The sequence below is a fragment of the Phacochoerus africanus genome, chromosome 3, assembly GCF_016906955.1.
Source record: "Phacochoerus africanus isolate WHEZ1 chromosome 3, ROS_Pafr_v1, whole genome shotgun sequence".
In the NCBI taxonomy this organism is placed as follows: domain Eukaryota; kingdom Metazoa; phylum Chordata; class Mammalia; order Artiodactyla; family Suidae; genus Phacochoerus; species Phacochoerus africanus.
In genome coordinates, this window is record NC_062546.1 from 169,915,829 (window position 1) to 169,938,609 (window position 22,781).

Sequence of the window (22,781 nt, forward strand, 5' to 3'; positions counted from 1 at the left end):
TCACAGCAACGCCGGATCCTTAACCCACTGAGCGAGCCAGGGATCAAACCCGCATCTTCATGGATACTAGTCGGGTTTGTTAACCCTTGAGCCACAACGGGAACTCCAAGAACTGCTTGAATTTATACACATATATCTAACTGGAGATCTTCAAGCATATCAAAAATGATATTTTTTTAAATTAATGAATCTGTTTGCACACTAAAGTTATTTTAATTCAAGAAATCTTGGTTTTAGTTCCCGTTTTGCCTGTTTGTGTGACCCTGCGCTACTGAATTCCCCTATCTGGGCCCCAGTGTATTTACCTGTCAAGTGGTCCCCTTGACTAGATCACTTTTTGCGGTGGAATATTCCCGTGGGTGGAGAGGAAAGGCATGAAGGGACTCGGTTGGTGTGACACCCCACACCTCCACTTTGGGACACAGACTGGGCTTGTGCATATGATTTCCTACAAGAAGACATTTCTGCAGCTAGAATAAGAACAATGCTGGGGAAAACGGGAGTCTCAGAAAGCCCACCGCTAGCTCTCTTTGAGAAGGATGAAATCCATCCAGGACGCATTCCTGGGGCAGAGGCAGCATGCAGAGCGGGTTTATGTTTAGATGGTTGTTTACAGTTTTCACTCTGAGGCCTTCCAGCTTCCAGCTTCCAGCTTCCAGCTTCCAGCTTCCAGCTTCCAGCCTCCAAGGAAAGAAGAAAGGGTGCAGGCTGTTCACAGAGCACACTTCAAGCCAGGATTGGTAGGAGGCAAAGTGAGGCATGAGCTGGGAGGCCGGGCCACAAGGGGGCCCTCCATTTAAAAAGATTCTCCACGCCTCGCCCTGGGGCTCCAAGCCATCTGCTTCTGCACAGGGAGAGATTTCAGTTGCTTGGACCGAAATCCTTTCTGCTCATTTCTGCAGCTGGTGCCAAAGAGCCTTCCCACCTTGACCTGTAAAGAGAAACTTACTTGCAGGAGCAATGCCCTGCCCGTCCAGATCAGATGAGTTGGTTTTCTTCGTGAACGGGAGGAAGGTAAGTATGGGGGGGGGTTACTACCCTGTTTGTGGAGACAGCAGGAAACGTGAAGTGTGAGGGGAGCACTTGTGGCCTCTGTGGGTTGGGACTCTTCCAGGCAGGGACAAGAAGTCAGAGACCAGGAACCAGGCTAATTTGGCCTGTTCTCCACTCAGCCAGGGCTCAGCCTCTGGGAAGGCGGGGAGGCGGTAAAGCATTGGGGTTAATCACATGCCTTGGGGTGAGACAGCCTGGCATCCATTCCAGCTCTGCCATTTACTGTGTAACCTTCCACAAGTTGCTTCACCTCCCTGCATCTCCGGGTACCCACCTTTAGAATCCACTTCCTATGGCTATTATAAAGATTAAAAGAGAGATGATTTTTCATTGATTAGGAAGCTCTTAAATACTTATAAGCCCATTGCACTGGGCCTGATATATTGCAAGCATTCTATTCTACAACATACCTTGTAGAATCAAGCAACATACCTTGATTCTCAAACTCAGGAAGATAAGAAATGGAGCTTTTTTTTTTTTTGGCAACCCCTTATTTATTTTTTTAATTTTTTATTATGATTGATTTACAACATTCTGTCAATTTCTTTGTACAGCAAAGTGACCCCATCATACATATATATGTACTTTCTTTTTTTCACATTATCCTCTATCATGTTCCATCACAAGTGATTAGATATATAGTTTCCTGCACTATGCAGCAGAATCTAATTGCCCATCCACTCCAAATGCAAGAGTTCTCACCTACTAACCCCAGATTCCCAACCCATCCCACTCCCTATGCCTCCCTACCAGCAAACACGAGTCTGTCCTATATGTCCATGATCTATTGACAAACCAGAAAAGATCATGGGGTTTCTTTATTTTTCTATTTATGAACTTAATTTTCTGTGGAGTTTCCGTTATACAGGAGTAGTTGAAATTTTTTTTGGTTTGGGGTTTTGTTTTGTTTTTTTGTCTTTTAGGGCCGCACGCATGGCATATGGAGGTTCCCAGGCTAGGGGTCAAACTGGAGCTATGGCTACCAGCCACAGCCACAGCCACAGCAACTAAGAATCTGAGCTGCGTCTGCGACCTACACCACAGCTCATGGCAATGCTGGATCCTTAACCCCCTGAGCAAAACCAGGAATTGAACCTGAGTCCTCATGGATCCTAGTCGGGTTTGACCACTGAGCCACGACAGGAACTCCAGGAGTAGTTGAAATGTAATTGCAATTTCCAGCCACCCTATTTCCCTGAGTTGCAGTTAGGTTCCAGGAGGAAACTTTGACATTTCTCTGGCATCCTCCCCTCCAGGCCTCACCATCAGTCCACACAGGCCACAAGATCACCTTCAGTGCCGCCTGCCAGGCCCATGCCTCTCATGCGTCTCTATCTGCCTCTCATGCGTCTCTATCTGCCTCTCAAGGGAGCCGTTCTATGGCTCCAAGGCATGCGGCTTTCCTGGGGTCTTGCCCACCTCTCCTCCAGGGCCCCTCAGCTCCCAATCCCACAAACCTAACTAGGGTTTGGTCATGTACCCCCACCCCCGCCCCACGCAGGGGCTCGGCCCAAGGAATGAGCGAGCACACAGAGCCTCTATATTCTTCCCATCATTTCCGTTCAAGCTCTCTCTCCTGTATCCAGTCTCCACAGCCAGCAGCCACCATAATTTCTTCCAAAACTCACTCACGAGCTGAGTCCTTACTGGCTTGTTCCATTGGCCTAGGCTTTGGAACCTCCTTGCTCTATGTTCTGTCCCACATCCCTTCTGATTCATTAGCCCGGGAGGAAGCGGCTGCAGCCAGAACAGGGAATAAGCCAAGGGCTAGAGGAAATACGGACTGTGTTGTAGGGGTAGAGTCAGCTAGATAATACAAGTATTATCCAACCACATTCTCATCAAATGCTTTCAAAGGACTTGGGATGGGAGTAAGGGCAGGCAGAGGAGGCTGCTTCTGGCAGTGATAGCAGCCCCCTGGAGATCCAGAGAGCAGCTGAATTGTAATATCTCAACTTGGAAGCAGCTTCCTGTACTTTTTTTATTCTTTGAGGGCTACACAAGTGCATGTTTTTCTTCTGGGGAGAAAGAAGAATGTCACATGAACAGCCCACTGTAGCTCCCTTCCCTCTGTTGCATCAGAATGGTTGTAGATATTGGCAGGACACCCAAAGGCAAAGTCACAGGAAACAAGCAAGTAAGAAAGACGCACCAAGGAAGGCCCCTCCATGGTTCGAGAGTGCTAAATCCCCCACTTTTCTTTCTTTCTTTTTTTTTTTCCTTTTTAGGGCCACACCTGTGGCATATGGAGGTTCCCAGGCTAGGGGTCCAAGCAGAGCTGTAGCCACCATCCTACACCACAGCCACAGCAACACCGGATCCTTAACTCACTGTGCGAGGCGAGGGATCGAACCTGAAACCTCATGGTTCCTAGTCAGATTTGTTTCCGCTGTGCCATGATGGAACCCAAAAATCCCCCACTTTTCAAGTTGAGGGAGGCAGGAATTCTAGTGTTCCTCCAGAGCCTCCCTGGGTTCCAAGCTGGGCTCACAAAGCACACCATTAACCATGCTGCCATGAGGGGATTGGCATCCTCGGGGGCTACACCAGGGTGGCAGCACTTCCCCTGCTTCCCCTTTCTGCCACCAATTCTTGGGATCCCTAATATTATCAAAATGTGCTCCCCACAGGAGTTGTCTCAGAGGTGCCAGAATATTAATTCTTGGAGTTCTCACTGTGGCACAGTGGGTTAAGAATCCGACAGCAGCAGCTCTGGTCACTGTGGAGGCACAGGTTCGATCCCCAGCCTGGCACAATGGGTTAAAGGATCTGGTGTTGCCATAGCTGCAGCATAGGTCTCAGCTGTGACTCGGATTCGATCCCTGGCCCAGGAACTTCCATATGCCAAGGAGGCAGCCTTTAAATAAAAAAAATTTAAAAAAAAATAAGAATCGAAACTCTTCCTATTCAAGCTTCTTCTCTCAAGAACCCCCTCACACACACACACACACACACACACACACACACACAGCATCCAAGTCCTTCCCCAATTTGAAATATTTCAAGAGTACAAAAGCCTGACTTGGCTGAGTGGGAAGACTCCACAAAATTAGATAGTGGAGCAAACATGAAGAATGAAACTCCCAGGGCATCTTACACTGTGGTGGTTCCCAGCTCTCATCATGTAGATGAGCGTTGTTGCACAGTTGCTCGGCGAGTCTCCTACTCTATGAACATATGAAAAAGTTGCCTTTAGAGCACACACAAAAAAAGAGGCAAATGAAATCAGGCCTCCTATAGCCCAGTCCATAAACCAAGTCGGCCACGGCAGGCATTCCGCTGGGTCACCCACTCCAACCCCACCATCATCCCTTTTCTGTCGCTAACGCAGGTGATCGAGAGGAATGCGGACCCAGAAGTCACGCTGCTGACCTTCCTACGAAAGAACTGGACCCTTTTGATCTGTCTTGGCCGTGTCTTATGTTTGCCTTAAAACTTAGGCCAGCTGAGATTATCAGAATTAATCCGATCTTTCCACCCCCCACAGCCAGGCCCCTTGGCTCTTGCTCTCTATTTGCTTTTGGAACTGGTTCTAAGCATATTAAGTTAATTGAGCTATTTGGAGAGGATAAAGTTTCCCCAGAGTTTCCTTATATCTCGATTTAATAGCCATGAAATAGAAGCTAAGCTCTTTACTTCAGGACTAATTATTCTTTTAAGGGCCTTCTGATCCCCAAGAGAGTGGTTATGCAATAGAGTTTTGTGTTGCACGTCCCCTGCCCTGGAGGACAACCAAGATCTCCAGATTCAGGGACAGCACCTGTCGTAAGAAAAGATTGCCTTTCTCGACATCTGTTTTCTCACCGCAGATTTGCCCCCACCATTCTATACTCTGAAATGTAGATCTTCATGATGCAAACCTATCTTAATTGGTAAATCGAATCTCGCAGAGAAGCCCCCCCCCCCAAAAGATAGAAATTACAAGTTTTATTGGAAAGCCTACACAGCTTTTAATTTATGGCGACTGTTTGAAAATTAGGAAATCTCATATTTAAAAAATAGGAGTTTCTCATGCAGCAATGGGAAGATAGTCCTTCCTGCCTGGCAGCGGTCTTGCTTAGAGCTGAGTGGGGGACTGTCCATCACCACCCACTCCCCTGCCGTCCAAAGCGGAGCACAAGCGCTCCAATTATACCCAACCCACTCTACTCATTCACAGACCTCTCTGATAAGCATTTATGGTTATGACCTAACTTCAGTGAACAAGCTATATGGCTTATGAAAAAAAGAGTCAATGATCCTGAAGTGTTTGTAGCCAGTCTAGGTAATTACATCCAATCCATAAACTGGGTGGAAATAGACCACAATGAGGGAGAAGGATGGCTAAAGAGAGGGGGCAGAGGCTGAGGCTTGCGATTGGACCAAACAGGAGCAAAGGTAGGATTTGAAAATAAGGATGGATGGAGTTCCTGTCGTGGCACAGAGGAAACAAATCCGACTAAGGATGATGAGGGTGGGTTAAGGGTCCAGTGTTGCCATGAGCTGCGGTGTAGGTCACAGACACGGCTCGCATCTGGCCTTGCTGTGGCTCTGTCATAGGCCGGCAGTTATAGCTCCAATTAGACCCCCTATCCTGGGAACCTCCATGTGCCGAGGGCACAGCCCTAAAAAGACAAAAAGACAAAAAAAAGAAAAAGAAAAGAAGGATGGGGGTTTTCTCTGAGGGCTCACTCACTTGGTATCAAATGCAGTACAAATTACTGGGCAACACTAGCAATACATTAAACTGCTAAATGGAAATTTCTCTTCCAGTTAGATGATTAACCCAGAAGAACATCTATAATGAAATAAGATTTTTTCCCAAGGGTTTTTACTTCTGTTATCCAGCAAGATGCTTATGACAAGCCTGTGAAGATAGGGTAGGTATTGCTTTTCCCTCGCTGCAAGTGCGAAAACAGGCAGGGAGAGGCTAGTTAGCTGTGACCTTCCAGCGTCACAGCTAGTAAGACACAGAGGGTCCCCGACCCAGGCCTGGAGGCAGGGGAATGACTTCTCAGACTTGCACGTCACCCCCCCAAAGGAGATCTTTTCTCACCTGCAACACCCCAGGGAGGGAGGCAGCTCTACCGGAGGGGACGTGTCTGCTTGGGAGTCTTTTCCTTGACAGCCCCCCTCCCAGTATGCCTCACAGGAACCAAGTATGCCTGCGGAAGAGGAGGCTGTGGTGCCTGCACCGTGATGGTGTCGAAGCGAGACCCCGTGTCCCAGAAGATAAGGTATCTGCCCAGACGCCCAGAGGCCAGGCTTGCATTCTCATCTCCCAGCTGAGAAAGGTTTCTAAGGACCTTCTGGTCTTGTGGTTCTCACCCTCTCTAAGTCTTAGACCCCTCTGACAATCTGATAAAGCTATGAGATTTTACAAAAATTAATAACATTTTGCACCCACTTTCCAGGAGATCATGGACCTCCCAAGACCCAGCAATGCATCCCAGGTTAAGAAACCCCAATTTAGGCTAACCATTCACTGTACACATGGGGAAACAGAGGCTTAAAAGGATGAAGTAACTGTTTCAAGGTCATATAACTAGTAAGCCATGGAACAAGGACTTGAACTCACATTTTCTGGCTCTGACGCTAATGCTTTTTCTACTGTTGGGCTGGACCCAGGCCATGACTCCATCCTTTCATTAAGGGCCAGATTCCAGACCTTGGGCTGCTCCCAAATCCACTGGCCCAAGAAATCAAGAAATGGCCTCAGGACACTGGCCATCCCACACTGCCGAATGACCTTACACAGAGAGTTTAAAATGAACAAGCAAAAAAAGTCTTAAATGTGGTTAAAAAACAAAGCCTTTTACCTGTTATGGGACCACTGTCCTGATGAATACTAGTTAGAATATTGCCCATGAATCCAGACCCAGGTAGACCTCTTCTGGGCTTGGCAAGGTGTTCTGAGGTCAGAATGCCCATATTGCCCCTAAGGATCCCCAGTTCTTACAGATAGTACAGAGTCAGCAGGGAGGACTCTAAATTCTCCCTTCCAGCCACCCCTCCAGTTGCCCATCGTCTGGGCTGGGTGATGGGCTTGGGGGGGTTTCTGTTGCCCTTTTTGGTTCCCAGTTCGCACCCAGGCAGAACTACATTATTCCTTTTGATTTTCCTTGTGTTTCTCATATAAAGACACTTCTCTGTCACCGCATGCCTGGTGCCCATCTGCTCTCTGTATGGAGCTGCTGTCACCACTGTGGAAGGAGTTGGAAGCATCAAAACCAGGCTTCACCCCGTGCAGGTGAGAGCGTACAGCCTAACTTTCTCACTGCTTCACTCTGTCTTTCTAATCAATGCCGTGTTGGTTGTACCTCCTAGGGCTTCAAGATTGCGGTCCTGTAAGTAGAAGCTTTGGATGCATATTGATCAAGATAATAATAACTGTTAAGTGATTTGAAAGAAAGCTAAAGATCATGCATATTTCATTAGAAGACTGTATTTCATCTGACTTTTTTCTGCTTGAATGATAACAGTGTGATCAAAACATTGATTAATGCCTATTAGACTGTGATGCAGAATAAATATTGCACAAAGGGTATTATGCATAGAATAAAACATATCTGAGGCTAACAGGGTAAAATTCAGGATTATTCCCTGTGGCATGGAGGTCTTTGGAGTAAAATCAGAATTGAGGGTGACTGTACCTGAGCACGAGGACAATTATTTCTCCAATTCTTAACTTGAAGCTGGAACACAGAGACTGGTTTTAAGAGTACCGTGACATGCGTTGGCAGAAAGACATCACTTCCTCTGTTATTGTCACGGGGGTTTGGAGAGTTACACATCCAGACCGACTAACACTGCAGGTCCTTCTAGGCAGGAGGAGCCTGGATTTTAACCATGTGAGAATCAATTCCAGGAAGGTCAGCAAAGGCAAAGGCCCCAGCAGAATATACTAGCGTCTCTGAGAAGGTCAGAGAAGATGGTCTCACCAAGGCTGATAAACCTGAATCCCAGAGTTACACTACATTCTGAATCCAGAGCAGGGCTTCTCAAGCTTTAATGGGCCCAGGAATTAAATAAGTGGGAGCAGACCCACAACTTCTTACTGTACCTTTAGGATAGCGAAATAAGGACATTTGGACATTTGCCCAGTTGACGCTGTAACCCTCTGAGTACACAATTATTGTGTTACGGACTCACACTTAAAAGAAAAGCATGCAGGAGTTCCCGTTGTGGAGCAGTGGTTAATGAATCCGACTAGGAACCATGAGGTTGTGGGTTTGATCCCTGGCCTCGCTCAGTGGGTTAAGGATCCGGCATTGCTGTGAGCTGTGGTGTGGGTCGCAGACACGGCTCGGGTCCCGAGTTGCTGTGGCTCTGGTGTAGGCTGGCAGCTACAGCTCTGATTGGACCCCTAGCCTGGGAATCTCCATATGCCACGGTAGCGGCCCAAGAAATGGCAAAAAGACAAAAAAAAAAAAGAAAAGGAAAAAAAAGAAAATTGTGCACCTGCAATGTGAGCAAAGGCTATCAAATGAGTGAAAGAAATCTTTTCTAAATATTAAAAATAATAATAATAAGCTGGGAGCTTGTTTAAAAAAGCAGATTCTGGGTCAAGAGGTTTGGAGCAGAAGCATGAGGTTCCATGTTTCCCACAAGCTCCCCCAGGGTGGAACGAACACTTCTGGTCCACAGACTACACTTTAAATAGCAAAGATCTAGGATACAGACCAAAATCTTGGACCTTTGAAAATAGGGCTCCTTCGAGCCAATACAAAATAATTCAAAGAAGAGAGTAAGGCAAAATCAACAGTGGAGAATCCCGGAGTTAATCAGAAAGCGGTCTCCACGGTCAGAGCCAGCTGGGAAAGACGTGGGGGTGCTCAAGAAAACTGCTTTTGAAATCACACGCACGTTCCTCGTGATTATTGATTTCTGGAGAAGTCTTCTCATTCTGGGAATGGAGGCTGGGCATTCCTGATTTCCAAGGAGAAGAATCTCAGCCCTGGAGCATGAGAAGCGACGGTGATGCTAGAACAGGGCTCCGGGGTCACCTCCTCCAGGAGCGGCAGAGGCCAGGGGACGCCACTCTGCCCAAGGGGAGGATGCACTGCTCAGGGAGCGGGTTCCACCAAGGCGAGGGAGACGCAGACTGTGGACCCGGCGGGAGGCAGGGGCAGCAGGGAGGCAGGGCCTGTGACCACCCCCGTGTCCTTCCAGGAGAGACTTGCCAAGAGCCACGGCACCCAGTGCGGCTTCTGCACCCCGGGGATGGTGATGTCCATATATGCGCTGCTCAGGAACCACCCGCAGCCCTCAGAGGAGCAGCTCCTGGCAGCCCTGGGGGGTAGGTCTGCCCGAGGCCAGGTGGGGGTGTGCCTCGGGCTGCTCCTCCCCACAATGCCACCCCCAGCCCCGCTCAGGGACCCCCCTCGGTTGTTTCTGACGTAGCTGCTGTTCACCCAGGAGCAGAGAAGAATGTCTTGCTGCACAGAACTAAGCAGCGCACGTGGCCCCATTTTGACCCCTCACTTCTCTGCCAGTGACTTATGTGGCTGCCATCCTGTAGGCTCTGATGACGAAGCACCACAAACTGGATGGGGTGAAGGGGCGGAGCTTACAACAGGAATTTCTCCTCTCACAGTTCTAGAGGCTAAGAGTCTGAAATCAAGGAGCCAGGCAGGGCCCTGCTCCTTCTGAAGGCTCTAGAAGAGGGTCCCTCCTTCCCTCTTCCTAGATTCTGGTGGTTGGTGTTCTTTGGCTTATAGATTTGTCACTCCAATCTCTGCCTCGGTCTTCCTGTGGCCTCCTCCCCTGGGCTCTGGGTCCACATTCCCTTCTATATAATCTAGTCACTGGACCTTGAACTTTTAGGGCCTCATCTTAACTTGATTATATCTGCATCCCTGCAGATTTCCAAATAAGGTCACACTCACAGGTTTCAGAGGTTAGGACCTCAACAGATCTTTTTTTTGGGGGGGGGGGGGGACACGATTTGACCCATAACGGAGTCCTTCATGTATCTAAGGGATCCTTTAAATTTTGCAGTGGTTAAGTTACTACGGAGGAATTCATAAACACATCCCTTTCACAGGATCAATAAACCTCACATGCAGGTGTCAACAATCTCCAAACAAGACATCTGTTAGATACACAACGGTTCTTAGAGCGCACAGGGCACACTCTCCTATCTGCCAGTTACTTTTACAGACTTCTGTACCCTCTCTGCTCCGCTTTAGAAAATCAGATCAAGTCGCCTGAAACCCTGCCAGCCTGAGGTCCTTCCGCAGCTCCTCCCCCTTCGCGGTGTGGCCACGCCTACCTCCTTCACCTGCCACTCAGAGAACCTGGCTTCCGGAACTCAAACTTCCTCCTCAGCTCCTTGATCCCCGCTGGCCCGTCTCCTTTCAACCCTCAATCCTCCGCACGATCCCACTTCTACACCTTTGCTCATGCTGCTCTGTGAACCTCAAATGCCCCTCCCCTGCTCTCCACCCACCACGGCTTGCTCATCCTTCAAGCCTGAGCCTCATTGTGAAGCCTTCCCAGATGAACTCCGTTCCACACGGACCCCCCTCCACCCCATCCTCGCCCATGTCTTCATCCTTGGAAATCTGAGGTCCTCACTCACTACCACGCAATCGACTTACCCGCAGACCTCCTAAATGCAGATTCCTTGGCCTGTCCCCCGACATTCTGATTCAGGACATTGCAGAAAGGCCAGGGATTTGCATTTTAGGCAAATATTCCCGGGAAATTCTGATGCAGTGACCTAAAATCCACTGAGAGGCACTACAAACAAGCTGCCTAAGGCATGATATTTCACTCATATAGAGCCTTAGAAAAGGCCTCTATTTTGTTTAAGGATCCCCTGACTTACATAGTATTTGAAATATAGTTGTCGATAGATTCGTGTTAAATGAATGAATGAATAATTTAATAGATGGTTGCAAGTGAACGCACCAGAGAGACCATTAACTTTTTTGGAACAGTGAATAAAACTAGAATTGTTGGGGTGGGAGAGATAATTATCTAAGAAAAAAAAAGCAGTAAACCATCTGGCAGATATTTAAGTATTCTCAAAAACAAAACGAAGCACCTGTGTTTAACTTCTTAAAGAAACCAGTAAAAATAAAGCCTACTGATAACTGCTTCTTCTCTGATTAGGTAACCTCTGCCGCTGCACTGGGTATCGGCCAATTCTCGAGAGTGGAAAGACCTTTTGCTCGGTGAGTAGGGGGCTGTGCGGATACTCTTCAAAGCGAGAATGACCGACAGGCAGGTCCCGGGCGCTTGCGCGTCCCATCTTCTAGTGCCACACGGGGGAGCCAAAGTTGACGCGCTGAGAAATGAAATGAACAGCTTGTAAACCCATCAACTTGCTGGTGTAAATGGAAAAGCACTTGTGAAATACAAATAAAGGAAGTTAAAGGAAACCTGGCTCCCTCCGGAATGTGGGTGTTATCTACCTTTCCAGACACAGACTCTGAGGATAAAGGCAAAAATATAGTCAGAGACCCACCCTGCCACTAGCCAGCCCCAGGGAACTTAATGGCTAAAAGGAGCAGGAGCTCCTGTGGGAATACCCGAGGCTGCTACGGACTAAGCAAGAGAAGACTGGCTGCTTCGGTTATCACTCACTCGGGACCCATCACAGAAGCGGTCAGAGTTTTGAGTGAGAGAGGAAGCGCTACTACCTTGGCCCAGCTGGTTTTGCTCCATGGACAGAAGTAGGAAGGTGACAGCCTGAGACACTTGTGCAGAGAGGGAGAACTGAAGTGCCTGGAAGAAATTATTTTGCTAGAAACTTAGGAGAAATTATTTGAGGAAGAAGATACAAGAGGTAAGCTTGGAGGAAATGAGAAATGAAAGAACCGGCAAATGGAAAACTTCTTTACAACTGATTGTCGGTGTTCCACTTGTGGCTCAGTGGTAATGAACCCTATTAGTATCCATGAGATGAAGGTTCGATCCCTGGCCTCACTCAGTGGGTTAAGGATCCTTCGTTGCCATGAGCTGTGATGTAGGTCGCAGACATGGCTTGGATCCTGCAAGGCTGTGGCATAGGTGGGCAGCTATAGCTCTGATTCGACCTCTAGCCTGCGAACTTCCATATGCCACAGGGGTGGCCCTAAAAAAAAAAGAAAACGAATTAATTGATTGTCTATTGATTCCCAGTCCATCCCAAGCAGATCACAAATGTCAGGGAGATCTGTTTCCAAAATGGTTTTCGGTTTGTTTTTTTTTTTTTTTGGTCTTTTTTTGCCATTTCTTGGGCCGCTCCCTTGGCATATGGAGGTTCCCAGGCTAGGGGTCGAACCGGAGCTGCAGCTGCCAGCCTACGCCAGAGCCACAGCAACACGGGATCCCGAGCCGCGTCTGCAACCTACACCACAGCTCATGGCAACGCCGGATCATCAACCCACTGAGCAAGGGCAGGGATCGAACCCGCAACCACATGGTTCCTAGTCGGATTCGTTAACCACTGCGCCACGATGGGAACTCCCGTTTTTCTTTTTTACATTTTTTTCTTTTTCAAGGTCCTTATATAAATGATAATACTCAGTATTGTCGAATCTTATATATACTAGATAATGCATAAATTGCTCTAAAAAGCAACTTATAATTGACTCTACTACTAGGAATTCACCTAAGAAAAAATTCAGGGATATACTCAAAGCTGTGCATGTAATGAACAGAAATGTTCATTATGTTATTTGTAGGTATAAAATGTTGGGGGGAAAAACTTAAGTATACATCAATAGCAAATGTTACAAGTACATTACGGAATAACCAGAAGATGAACTATTATGCAATCAGCAAAATTATACTTTAAAGACTTTTTAATGATAAGCAAATAAATGAAAAAAACAATAGGCCAAAAAAATGAACAAAAAACCAAAGTAAAAAGTATATTCTGGAGTCCTTGTTGTGGCTCAGTGAGTTAAGAATAGGACACTATCTCCATGAGGATGTGGGTTCAATCCCTGGCCTCACTCAGTGGGTTAAGGATCCAGCATGGCCACAAGCTTCAGTGTAGGTCTCAGATGCAGCTCGGATCTGGCATTGCTGTGGCTGTGGTGCAGGCTGGCAGCTACAGCTCCAGTTTGACCCCTAGCCTGGGAACTTCCATATGCCATAGGTGTGGCCTTAAAAAAAAAAAAAAAAGTATATTCTACCATAAATATAGTGCAAATATATATTCTGTAAAAAATTTCAGTGGAATAATGATAATTTATTTCTTTGATGCTTTTCCATATTCTTTATTATTGTCTTATGCAAGTTATATTATGTATATATTCTATAGTCTATATATTCTATCTGTATCATTTTATTTAAAAAATATATTAAAAAAATCTTATGAATACCCCTTTCCAACAGAAACCACCCAAAATGACTCTAAAAATTTGGAATCTCATTTAAATTGCCAAACCCTTCAAGGCACACACCCCATTTACATGTTTAAAAGTTTTTCATCTCAAGGCATTTCCCTGTCCTAGGAGTCAAGTGGCTGTCAACAGAAAGGAACGGGAAAATGCTGCCTGGATCAGGGAGAAAATGATTCTGCCTCACTCGACAGAAAAAGTGACGTGAGTCCCTTTGTTTCGTCCTCTCCCCGAGAGCATCGCTTAATGCAGGCCAGTGTGGAAGCTGTGTTTGTTGGTTTTGATGGTTATTCTCCGCTGTTCGTACACACGTCTCAAGTGCATATACGAATGAAGCATGTTCATGTGGGAGCTGGGTAAGGTGGAGGTTCAAAGCCCAGGCTCTGACTTTCCCCTTCCCTCTCTGGAAGGCTGAAACAATGAAACATACACCACTCAGATGAGAGAAAAAAGACCCACCCCAACTCTGGGGAGTCCCATCCTAGCCTGGCCCTCCTCGTGCAGGGCTGTCTCTCATCCCTGTGTCCCCTTTGCAGACAGAGGGCACTGCAGCCTCAGGAAGGCTGAGGAGCCCATCCAGAGTCACATGGCAAGTTCACGGTCCCTGCAGCTGGGAAGTCCAGCCTACACCCAGTCTGCTCTGCTCTCTGAGAGACACTAGTTTCCACAAAAGACTCTGCCAAGTTCCTAAAGGAATTACTTAGAGAAGTTAGAATGTGGGACGTCTGCTTCCTGTAGACAGAGAACTCTAAGAGAACAGAGCTGGCCTTAGACGCAACTGAGCCTGGCATTTCCCAGCTCTGTCTCTTTCTATTCTTCACATCTACCTTGTCCCCATCCTCGGCCTCCCCTGTCACTTTCCCTTGGTCTGGGGAAGCTGTTCAGTGGAGCAGGGGATGCCCCAAGGAAGGGGTGCTGCACCCTCCCCTAACAACTGCACCAAGGACCACTTCTCCCTGGAGGGCTCAGTTCATTTTAAAGTCTGAGTCTTGATTTTGTGGCCTCAGGAATTCAATTCGGGCCATCACTGCGCTCTGGGGACCACCTGAGTCACTTTAATCAAACTCAAAAAAAAAAGCATATTTAAACTGGACTATGCCCTGATATTCATTTATAAAGAGGAAACACACTTTAAGGTGGATCTTATGATCATTGAGCCACGTGACCTTTCCCTATAGGGAAATACACGCAGGAAGCCGCATTGTAAGTGCAAGGTCACTTGGTGGGTATGGAGGCAGAGCAGCTGGCTAAACTTAAGGGTAACATTAGAGAAGACCCCTGTCCATGAGGTGAACCTGCTGCATGGCAAGCTTGTCTATCCTGTGACATCTGCCCCAGGATGCTCCCTTCTCTTGAAGCTATGTTAGTTTCATCTGCAGAGGAGCTGTGAAGTCTTGGCCTAGCCCCTATTTAGGGGAACTTGAAGTCAGAACCTGGGCTTTGAACCTCCACTTTACCCAGCTCCCACATGGACATGCTTTATTTGTACAGCTCAGGTCTTCAGCTCTGATTCGTTGTGTTTGTTTTACATTTTAATTCTCAGACACTGTCTTATTTCTAGATTTTGTAGATACACATTAATGCGCCCCAGGTACTGCCCACACTTTTAATTCCAACTAACACAAAACAGATCCTTTGAGAGTTCCTGTTGTGGCACAGTGGTAATGAACAGACTAGGATCCTTGAGGATACTTGTTCAATCCCTGGCCTTGCTCAGTGGGTTAAGGATCTGGTGTTGCTGTGAGCTGTAGTATAAGTCGCAAATGTGGCTTGGATCTGGCATTGCTGTGGCTGTGGCATAGGCCGACAACTGTAGCTCCTGTTCAACCCCTAGCCTGGAAAATTCCATATGCCACGGGTGCGGCCCTAAAAAGCAAAAAAAGCAAAAAAATTAATTAATTAATTAATTTTAAAAAAACAGATCCTTCAGATGTTGGTCAGTAATGCCTCAGTCTGTGATCCTACTAGGACCCTACACAAAGAACAATTATAAGTTTTCGTTCTAGAACCCAGGAAGACTTTAGAGAGATAGGAAGGGGGAAAAAAAAAAAGGAGGGAATGTTGGACAAATGTCAGGTCATTTAGAAAACCGAGCTATAACCTGCTTGTCACAATTACCCTTCCAAATAGGCATTACTTCTACTTAGTCTCTAAAGAGGGTAAGTCCCTTTCCCATTGGGAGAGCCGGAGAGCCAGGCTGTGGCAGAGCTGAGAATGAAGCCAGATCTCTCTGCCCCCCATGTCTCCTGCTCCCCCAACTTCACAGCCCCACCTTGCCCTGCATCCCACAGGGCTCTCCTTACCTCTTTAGGAAGCTTTCCAGGGAGTGTTCCCAAGGCCAAAACATATTTGATTCCTACAAGATTGCAGTTGGAGTAACTTCTTACTGTGCTTTAGTTTCCTAAGAGATAAAATGGGAAGAATAATTTATTTCTTTGTACAACTGTTGTGAGGATTAAATAAATTATTAAGGAGTTTCCCAGGGACCTATCAGTTAAGGGTCCAGTGTTGTCACTGCTGTGGCTCAAGTCACTAATGTGGCGTGGGCTCAGTCCCTGGTCTAGGAACTTCTGCAGGCACAGCCAAAAAAATAAATAAATAAAATAATCCACAGGTGTAAAAGCACTTGGGATGTAAACACTCCACAAATGTTAACGACTGTATTAAAGCAAGTGGGGTGTGTGGGTGTGTGTGTGTTTACACGTGAGCGTATATGTCTAGGGTCATTTTCTACTTAAACTATGGAACTTCTCAGAGTTTTTAGTGTTTTGAATCTTGACTTGACAGATGAGGAGATAGAGGTTGGGGCACAGTGAGAAGATTTCCTGAGCTTGTTTGCCCTCTGGTTGTTTTCAATAGACTGTCTTGGTGTTTCACAGGGTACTGTTTGAACTGCTTCATAGAACACGCCCTTCTTTAGCACCACATTAGTGTCAAATCAGTATTGATCTTATAACAAGATTCTTATTTAAAACTATATGGTTTGGAGAGTTCCCATCGTGGCTCAACAGTTAATGAACCCAACTAGTATCCGTAAGGACATGGATTCGATCCCTGGCCTTGCTCACTGGCTTAAGAATCTGGCATTGCCATGAGCTGTGGTGTAGGTCACAGACACGGCTCAGATCTGGCATTGCTATGGCTGTGGCATAAGCCAGCAACTACAGCTTAAATTCGACTCCTAGCCTGGAAACCTCCATACACCACGGGTGTGGCCCTAAAAAAAAAATAAATAAATAAGACATAAAACTATGTGGTTTGAATTATTTCCCCATATAAAGAAAACTGGAGCATTATTACTATGTTCCTTTTGCCTGACTGATGTAAAGAATTATGATGCTGTTTCCAGTTGAGCGGGGCTGACAGAACCATCTTCTTCTGCCCTTTATAAAGATTTGCACAGAGTTATTTGCGAAAGAGGAGTTCCAGCCCTTGGACCCCACCCAGGAGCTCATATTTCCCCCAGAACTCTTGGTAAGATGATTTGGGTATTTTGTGTGCTTGTTTAAATGTCACTGGTTATAAGCTCGGTTTTCTGAAACCAGCCTTTCCGCCTGTGAAATTATCAAATTGTGGAAATCCTTGATTGAATCAGGGTGCCTGTCCTTGCCCAGCTCACCAAGCCCTGACTGATGCCCAACACATATCCCCTGAAGCCTCAGCTAAGGCTATTTTCAAAGTGATATCATCATTAGTCTCATCATTGTCATCTGCCATGTGTCCCTATTGACTGTCCCAAGCAATCCGGTTTTTCTCGGCTTCTAACTTAGTCCTTCCAGCCCCTCCAGGACATCGACCCCAAGGAGCCTTTCCAGGGCCTCCTTATCCTTCAAGCCTTTCCTCCATCAGCATCTCTTTTTTTCTCAAACATCCAGTTTCTCGTCCCATTCTATAAAATACCTGTTTCTGAAGGGTTTCTGATGTGTTTATTCATGCATTCAGCAAATATCAATCATTCAGCAATGTACCAGGCACTGGATAAACAGCAGGGGACAAAACTCACACAGTGATCTGCCCCCGATGAGCTTGTAATCTGGTGAGAGAGACAGGCAAGGAGCAAGATCATAGATCAATTACAGAGTGTGTCAGCAAGTGAGAAGGAGAACAGAATAAAATGGAGACGGGGGATAGGGTGCAGGAGGTGCAACTTCAAATACTGGCCAAAGAAGCCTTCTCTGCAAAGGTAGCATTCGAAGATGGTCCTAAAGGAAGTGAGGGAGGAGTTCCCGCTGTGGCTCAGCAGTAACAAACCCAACTAGTATCCACGAGGACTCGGATTCTATCCCTGGCCTTGCTCGGTGGGTGAGGATCCGATGTTGCTGTGAGCTGTTATGTAGCTTGCAGACACGGCTCAGATCTGGTGTTGCTGTGGCTCTGGCATAGGCCGGCAGCTGTAGCTCCAATTTGACCCCTAGCCTGGGAACTTCCACATGCCACGGGTGTAGAAGTAAAAGGCAAAAAGTAAAATAAAATAAAATAAAATAGGAGTTCCCGTCGTGGCACAGAAGTTAATGAACCCGACTAGGAACCATGAAGTTAAGGGTTTGATCCCTGGCCACGCTCAGTGGGTGAAGGATCTGGCGTTGCCGTGAGCTGTGGTGTAGGTCACAGATGTGGCTCAGATCCTACATTGCTGTGGCTGTGGCATAGGCCAGCAGCTACAGCTCTGATTGGACCCCTAGCCTGGGAACCTCCATATGCCATGAGTGTGGCCCTAAAAAAGCAAAAAAAAAAAAAAAAGGTACTCATTCAGGTATATGAGTTTGGATTTCAGAGAAAAGGCTGAAGACTTAGGAATATTAGTATAATTATGATTTTTAAGACCATCATACTCAATTATGTTAAATTAATCTATACCACAGAGTCATTGACGGGTACTAGCTCATATTGTCCCTCGTCATCAAAAAACTACATATTAACAAGTCTTAAGCTAAAGGGGTAAATATCTAATTCTGGAACGTCAGCCATTAGCCAGTGGGTGGAGTGACTATCTTTTTGGTCAAGGGGACCCCAGAACTTCTGACAGCTCTCTAGAGGAGCCTACACCTCCGCCTGGGATCTGTTATAACCCAGGAAGACAGATGTGCCCACGTGCACACACACTTGTCATTTGCAACTCAGAGAATGGCAGAGAACCCAGAAAAACGAACTCTGACCTTTCGTGGAGAGAGGGTCACCTGGATCTCCCCTGGGACCCTCAAGGACCTCCTGGAGCTGAAAGTGAAATATCGGGATGCTCCTCTCATCATGGGCAACACCTCACTCGGTGAGTGATTCCGACGGTTCTCAGGCCACCATTACTGCCCAGCTGGCCTTCCTGTCCTCTCCTCTGTCACAGCCTACAAAAACTACTTTTTAAGGATAAAACCTCATCTTTTTAAGTAAAAATGGTATAATAATATGGGGGGAAAATGTAATTGTAATGTATACATGTAAGGATAACTTGATCCCCTTGCTGTACAGTGGGCAAATTAAAAAAATAATAATAATAATGTATCGCAAAATGTGCTAATATATTGTATCATATGTGTTATATAATTACTTATATAATAACATTGTATATAAATGAAAATACTAGCATATATAGGCTATGTATACTTTTGCATGCAAGTTATATATAGTATTAAAACTATAGTACAAATAGGATACTATAATATACTAAATGGTCTCCCAAATTTGAGGCACATATATCCTGGGAGTGTGCAGTGTAACCCTTGGCGATGTGGGGGAAGAGTATTAGAGGATTGTTTACCATTTAACTTACCTTGTCCTTTTTAATTTTGTTTAGGTTAAATAGTGAGTAAAGAAAATAGGATTTTATAAAATACATATGAGTATATTAACAATACATACCCAAGCTTAAGAAGTCGAGCTTTGCCAAGAGCTCCGGATGTCCCGTGGGTGCCCCCAAACCACAGTCCCTCCCTTCCCCTTCCTCTCAGAGCTACTCATCAGCCTGAATATGGTGTTGGTCCATCTCTCCTTCCTTTTTTTATCATTTTACCACATATATTTGTGTCCCTAAGCAATACGTTGCTTACTCTGGCATATTTTTGAACTGCACATAAATAGACTGACATGGTGTTATTTTTCTGCAGTTTGCTTTGTGCACTCAGCATTCTTGAACTGAGATTCACCCCTGTTGCATGTAACGACTGGATGCTATCGTGTGTCCAGGACACAATTTGCTCATCCACCCTATTGCTCAAAAACGTAGAGTGTGTTCCAAGTTTGGGCTATGAAAAACATCTTTATATGTTTCTCCTGGTTCCCATATGCAAGAGTTTTCTAAGAGGAGTTCCCTGGTGGCCTAGTGTTTAAGGACTCAGCATTGTCACTTCTGTAGCTCAGGTTCCATCTCTGGCCTGAGAACTTCCACGTGTCTTGGGCATGGCCAAAAAGAAGAGTTTTCTAAGAACTTCTCCTCCATTTTATTTCCTATTTTTATATACATGTAGTGAGTCTAAATAAATACATATAGTGGGAGAGCATGCACCATGAAATTACTTGGCAGGGTGTATGGCCACTGCTTTCACAGCTATACACATTTATTGCCAGTTTTTAAAATTAGCATCTGAATAGTTTTATGAGAAACTTTCAATGCCAAAAAACTGCATTTTCTCTTTCCTAACTCTCTCTAAAATATATTCTGCATTGACTTTCAGGACCTGCAATGAAATCCCAAGGACGTTTTCACCCAGTTCTCCTCTCTCCTGCTAGGATTTCTGAGCTGAGTGTGGTGTCTAAAACAAGTGATGGTGAGTTCCAGATGTTCTTTGCAAAGTATCAATGAGCCAGTCCCTGCACTAAACTTAACCCTTGTCCAATAGTCTGGAACCTCCTCATACATTTGTTTTTTCCGGCCTGTCTCTAACTTTTCATCATTTTTCTGATGTAATATTAAATCCCTACCATGAAACTTTACTGTCAAAAGCTTGCACAGAATGTGAGATACTCAGATGAGATGGTGAAAGACCTTGAATATGCGGGATTCTTGCCTATAAAAAGCCAGGGCGACCCAAAGGCAGTATATTTGCAGGGTCACATTAGTGAGAGAACTGGCACTCTCCACTGGTTGGATGGTCAATTCCAGGGAGGGAGGATGTTTGCAGGAGGAAAATAGGCAATATGGTGTCTGGCACTCAAATGCCACTTGTCACATGGGGACAATGGCAAAATAGTTAGACAAAAATCTACCAGGACAAGCACCCTCCAGTCACTTACAACATCCTTAAGGGCTCACTATGTGCAGATACTGCATCGGGCAAGCTGGCACTCACAGAATAGGAAGGAAACATGCAAGACTTTGCCTTCAAGATGCGTGGGGCCGGGGTTCCCATTGTGGCTCAGCGGTTAATGAGCCCGACTAGTAACCGTGAGGATGTGGGTTCGATCCCTGACCTCAATCAGTAGGTTAAGGATTCGGCATTGCCATGAGCTGTGGTGCAGATGGAAGACACTGCTCAGATCTGGCATTGCTGTGGCTGTGGCGTAGGTCATGGCTACAGCTCCGATCAGACCCCTAGCCTGGGAACCTCCATGTGCTGTGGGTGCGGCCCTCAAAAGACAAAAAATAATAATAATAATAATAATAATAAGATGCATGGGGAAGGTTCCCATTGTGGCTCAGCAGAAATGAATCTCACTAGTATCCATGAGGACACGGGTTCGATCCCTGGTCCCACGTAGTGGGTTAAGGATCCAGTGTTGCCATGAGCTGTGGTGTGGGTCACAGACGTGGCTTGGATCGTGCATTGCTATGGCTGTGACTGTGGTGTAGGCCAGCAGCTCTACCTCCAATTCAAACCCTAGCCTGGAAACTTCCATATGCCATGGATGCAGCTCAAAAAGCAAAAAAAAAAAAAAAAAAAAATGCACAGTAAAAATTTTTATGAAAGGCATCTTATTTTACTCCTTCCCTCACCTGCCCAGATATCCTAGTATATAAGTGCATGTCCCAGGTACATGCATATATGTGCTAAGTGACTGACAAACAATTTCATGGGGAAAAAAGAGACAAATGGAGGCGTGAGTCAGGAAGTTGAATTTGGGATGCAGTGTAATAATGACTTCCTTACCTTGGGGAACCAAGCAGTTGGTGAACTGAAAGCTTTAGTCCAGACTGACTGGTAGGCCGCTGGATATTTGTGGAAGTCAGAGGTTGGCAGGAGAGGGACCCACCTTGGCTGTATCACTGCCATCCAGGAGTCCTACCTTCCCAGCCTCAACCATCCTTAGCCAAACTTAGATTGTGCTGCAGACCAGCAAGCCTGCCCTTCCCTGGCCTCAGCTGACCCATCTGCAAGGAAAGGGACCCTTCCTGCTTTGCCTGGCATCCACAGCCTCACAGCTCAGCCTCAGGACAACTCAGGCAGCACACCTGAAGACCCCTCAGAAAATTCGGGGAACGTGCTCAAGTTTATCTGAAATCTTGGGGTGAGTAAATGGGAGAGAAGCCGAAGAAGGAATAGTCAAATGGGTGGTTCGGCAGTATAGACAAGTAGCTTCAGCAAAAGCTCAAGACAGGAAAAACCCTTCTCATCTTCACCCCGGGCATCCTTTAGCCTCATGGTTTTCAAACTTGTCTTTGGCACCACAACCCTGCCCTCAAACAAATTTTAGCAAAAGGAAACCAGCTACACTGTTTGGAGGGGTGAGACTTTTCACCATCCCACTGAGCTCCCCCTACGTCTTCCCCCAACAGGGCCAGGACTCAGGGAAAGTGAACTTGCCTTAGGTCCCCAAATGGGCTTGTGGCTCTTCCCCAAGCCGCACATCTCCCACTTCCACTCCAGAACTCCTGCCGTTACTGGCATTCCCAGGCCCACCTCACATCTGTCCAACTGGCTTTACGTCTAGACTCTGCAGGCAAAGTAGAACCAGGTTCTAAAATCTGAGGAAAAATGGAGTTCCCATCATGGCTCAGTGGTTAATGAATCAAACTAGGAACTATGAGGTTTTGGGTACGATCCCTGGCCTTGCTCAGTGGGTTAAGGATCCGGCGTTGCCGCGAGCTGTAGTGTAGGTCGCAGACAAGGCTTAGATCTGGTGTTGCTGTGGCTGTGGTATAGGCCGGCAGCTGTAGCTCCCATTCGATCCCTAACCTGGGAACCTCCATAGGCCTCGGGTGTGGCCCTAAAAAAGACACACACAAAAAAATGTTTACTATAGTAAGTGCTCCAGAAAGTTACTGCATTTTTAACCCATAGACCCACAAACTCTGAGAAATACGGAGTTAAAACCCACATTCTGAGAATCAAATATAAAGCTCCTTTCCACTCCATTGAAATACCTGCTAGGTTTTTTCTGACCAAAGATAGAATAAAATTTGAATAGAAGTGCAAGAAACAGAATTTTCTCAGTACAGCTATGTCATGCCTGGCACAAAGGGAGGGGGTCATGTGAGCAATG

General features: G+C 46.3%; 1 protein-coding gene across 1 annotated transcript in view; it reads left to right on the top strand.

The window, feature by feature from the left end:
* Positions 1-833: 833 nt before the first annotated feature.
* Positions 834-22,781, top strand: part of LOC125123424 (aldehyde oxidase 2) — a 94,182-nt gene continuing 72,234 nt past the window's right edge. The window contains exons 1-10 of the mRNA XM_047773184.1: positions 834-1,014; positions 4,385-4,457; positions 6,173-6,269; positions 7,174-7,282; positions 9,205-9,331; positions 11,152-11,213; positions 13,485-13,574; positions 16,764-16,844; positions 18,492-18,636; positions 20,036-20,128. Of these exons, the coding sequence (XP_047629140.1) occupies positions 961-1,014; positions 4,385-4,457; positions 6,173-6,269; positions 7,174-7,282; positions 9,205-9,331; positions 11,152-11,213; positions 13,485-13,574; positions 16,764-16,844; positions 18,492-18,636; positions 20,036-20,128 (931 nt within the window). The 5' untranslated portion in view covers positions 834-960. The remainder of the gene's footprint in view (positions 1,015-4,384; positions 4,458-6,172; positions 6,270-7,173; positions 7,283-9,204; positions 9,332-11,151; positions 11,214-13,484; positions 13,575-16,763; positions 16,845-18,491; positions 18,637-20,035; positions 20,129-22,781) is intronic.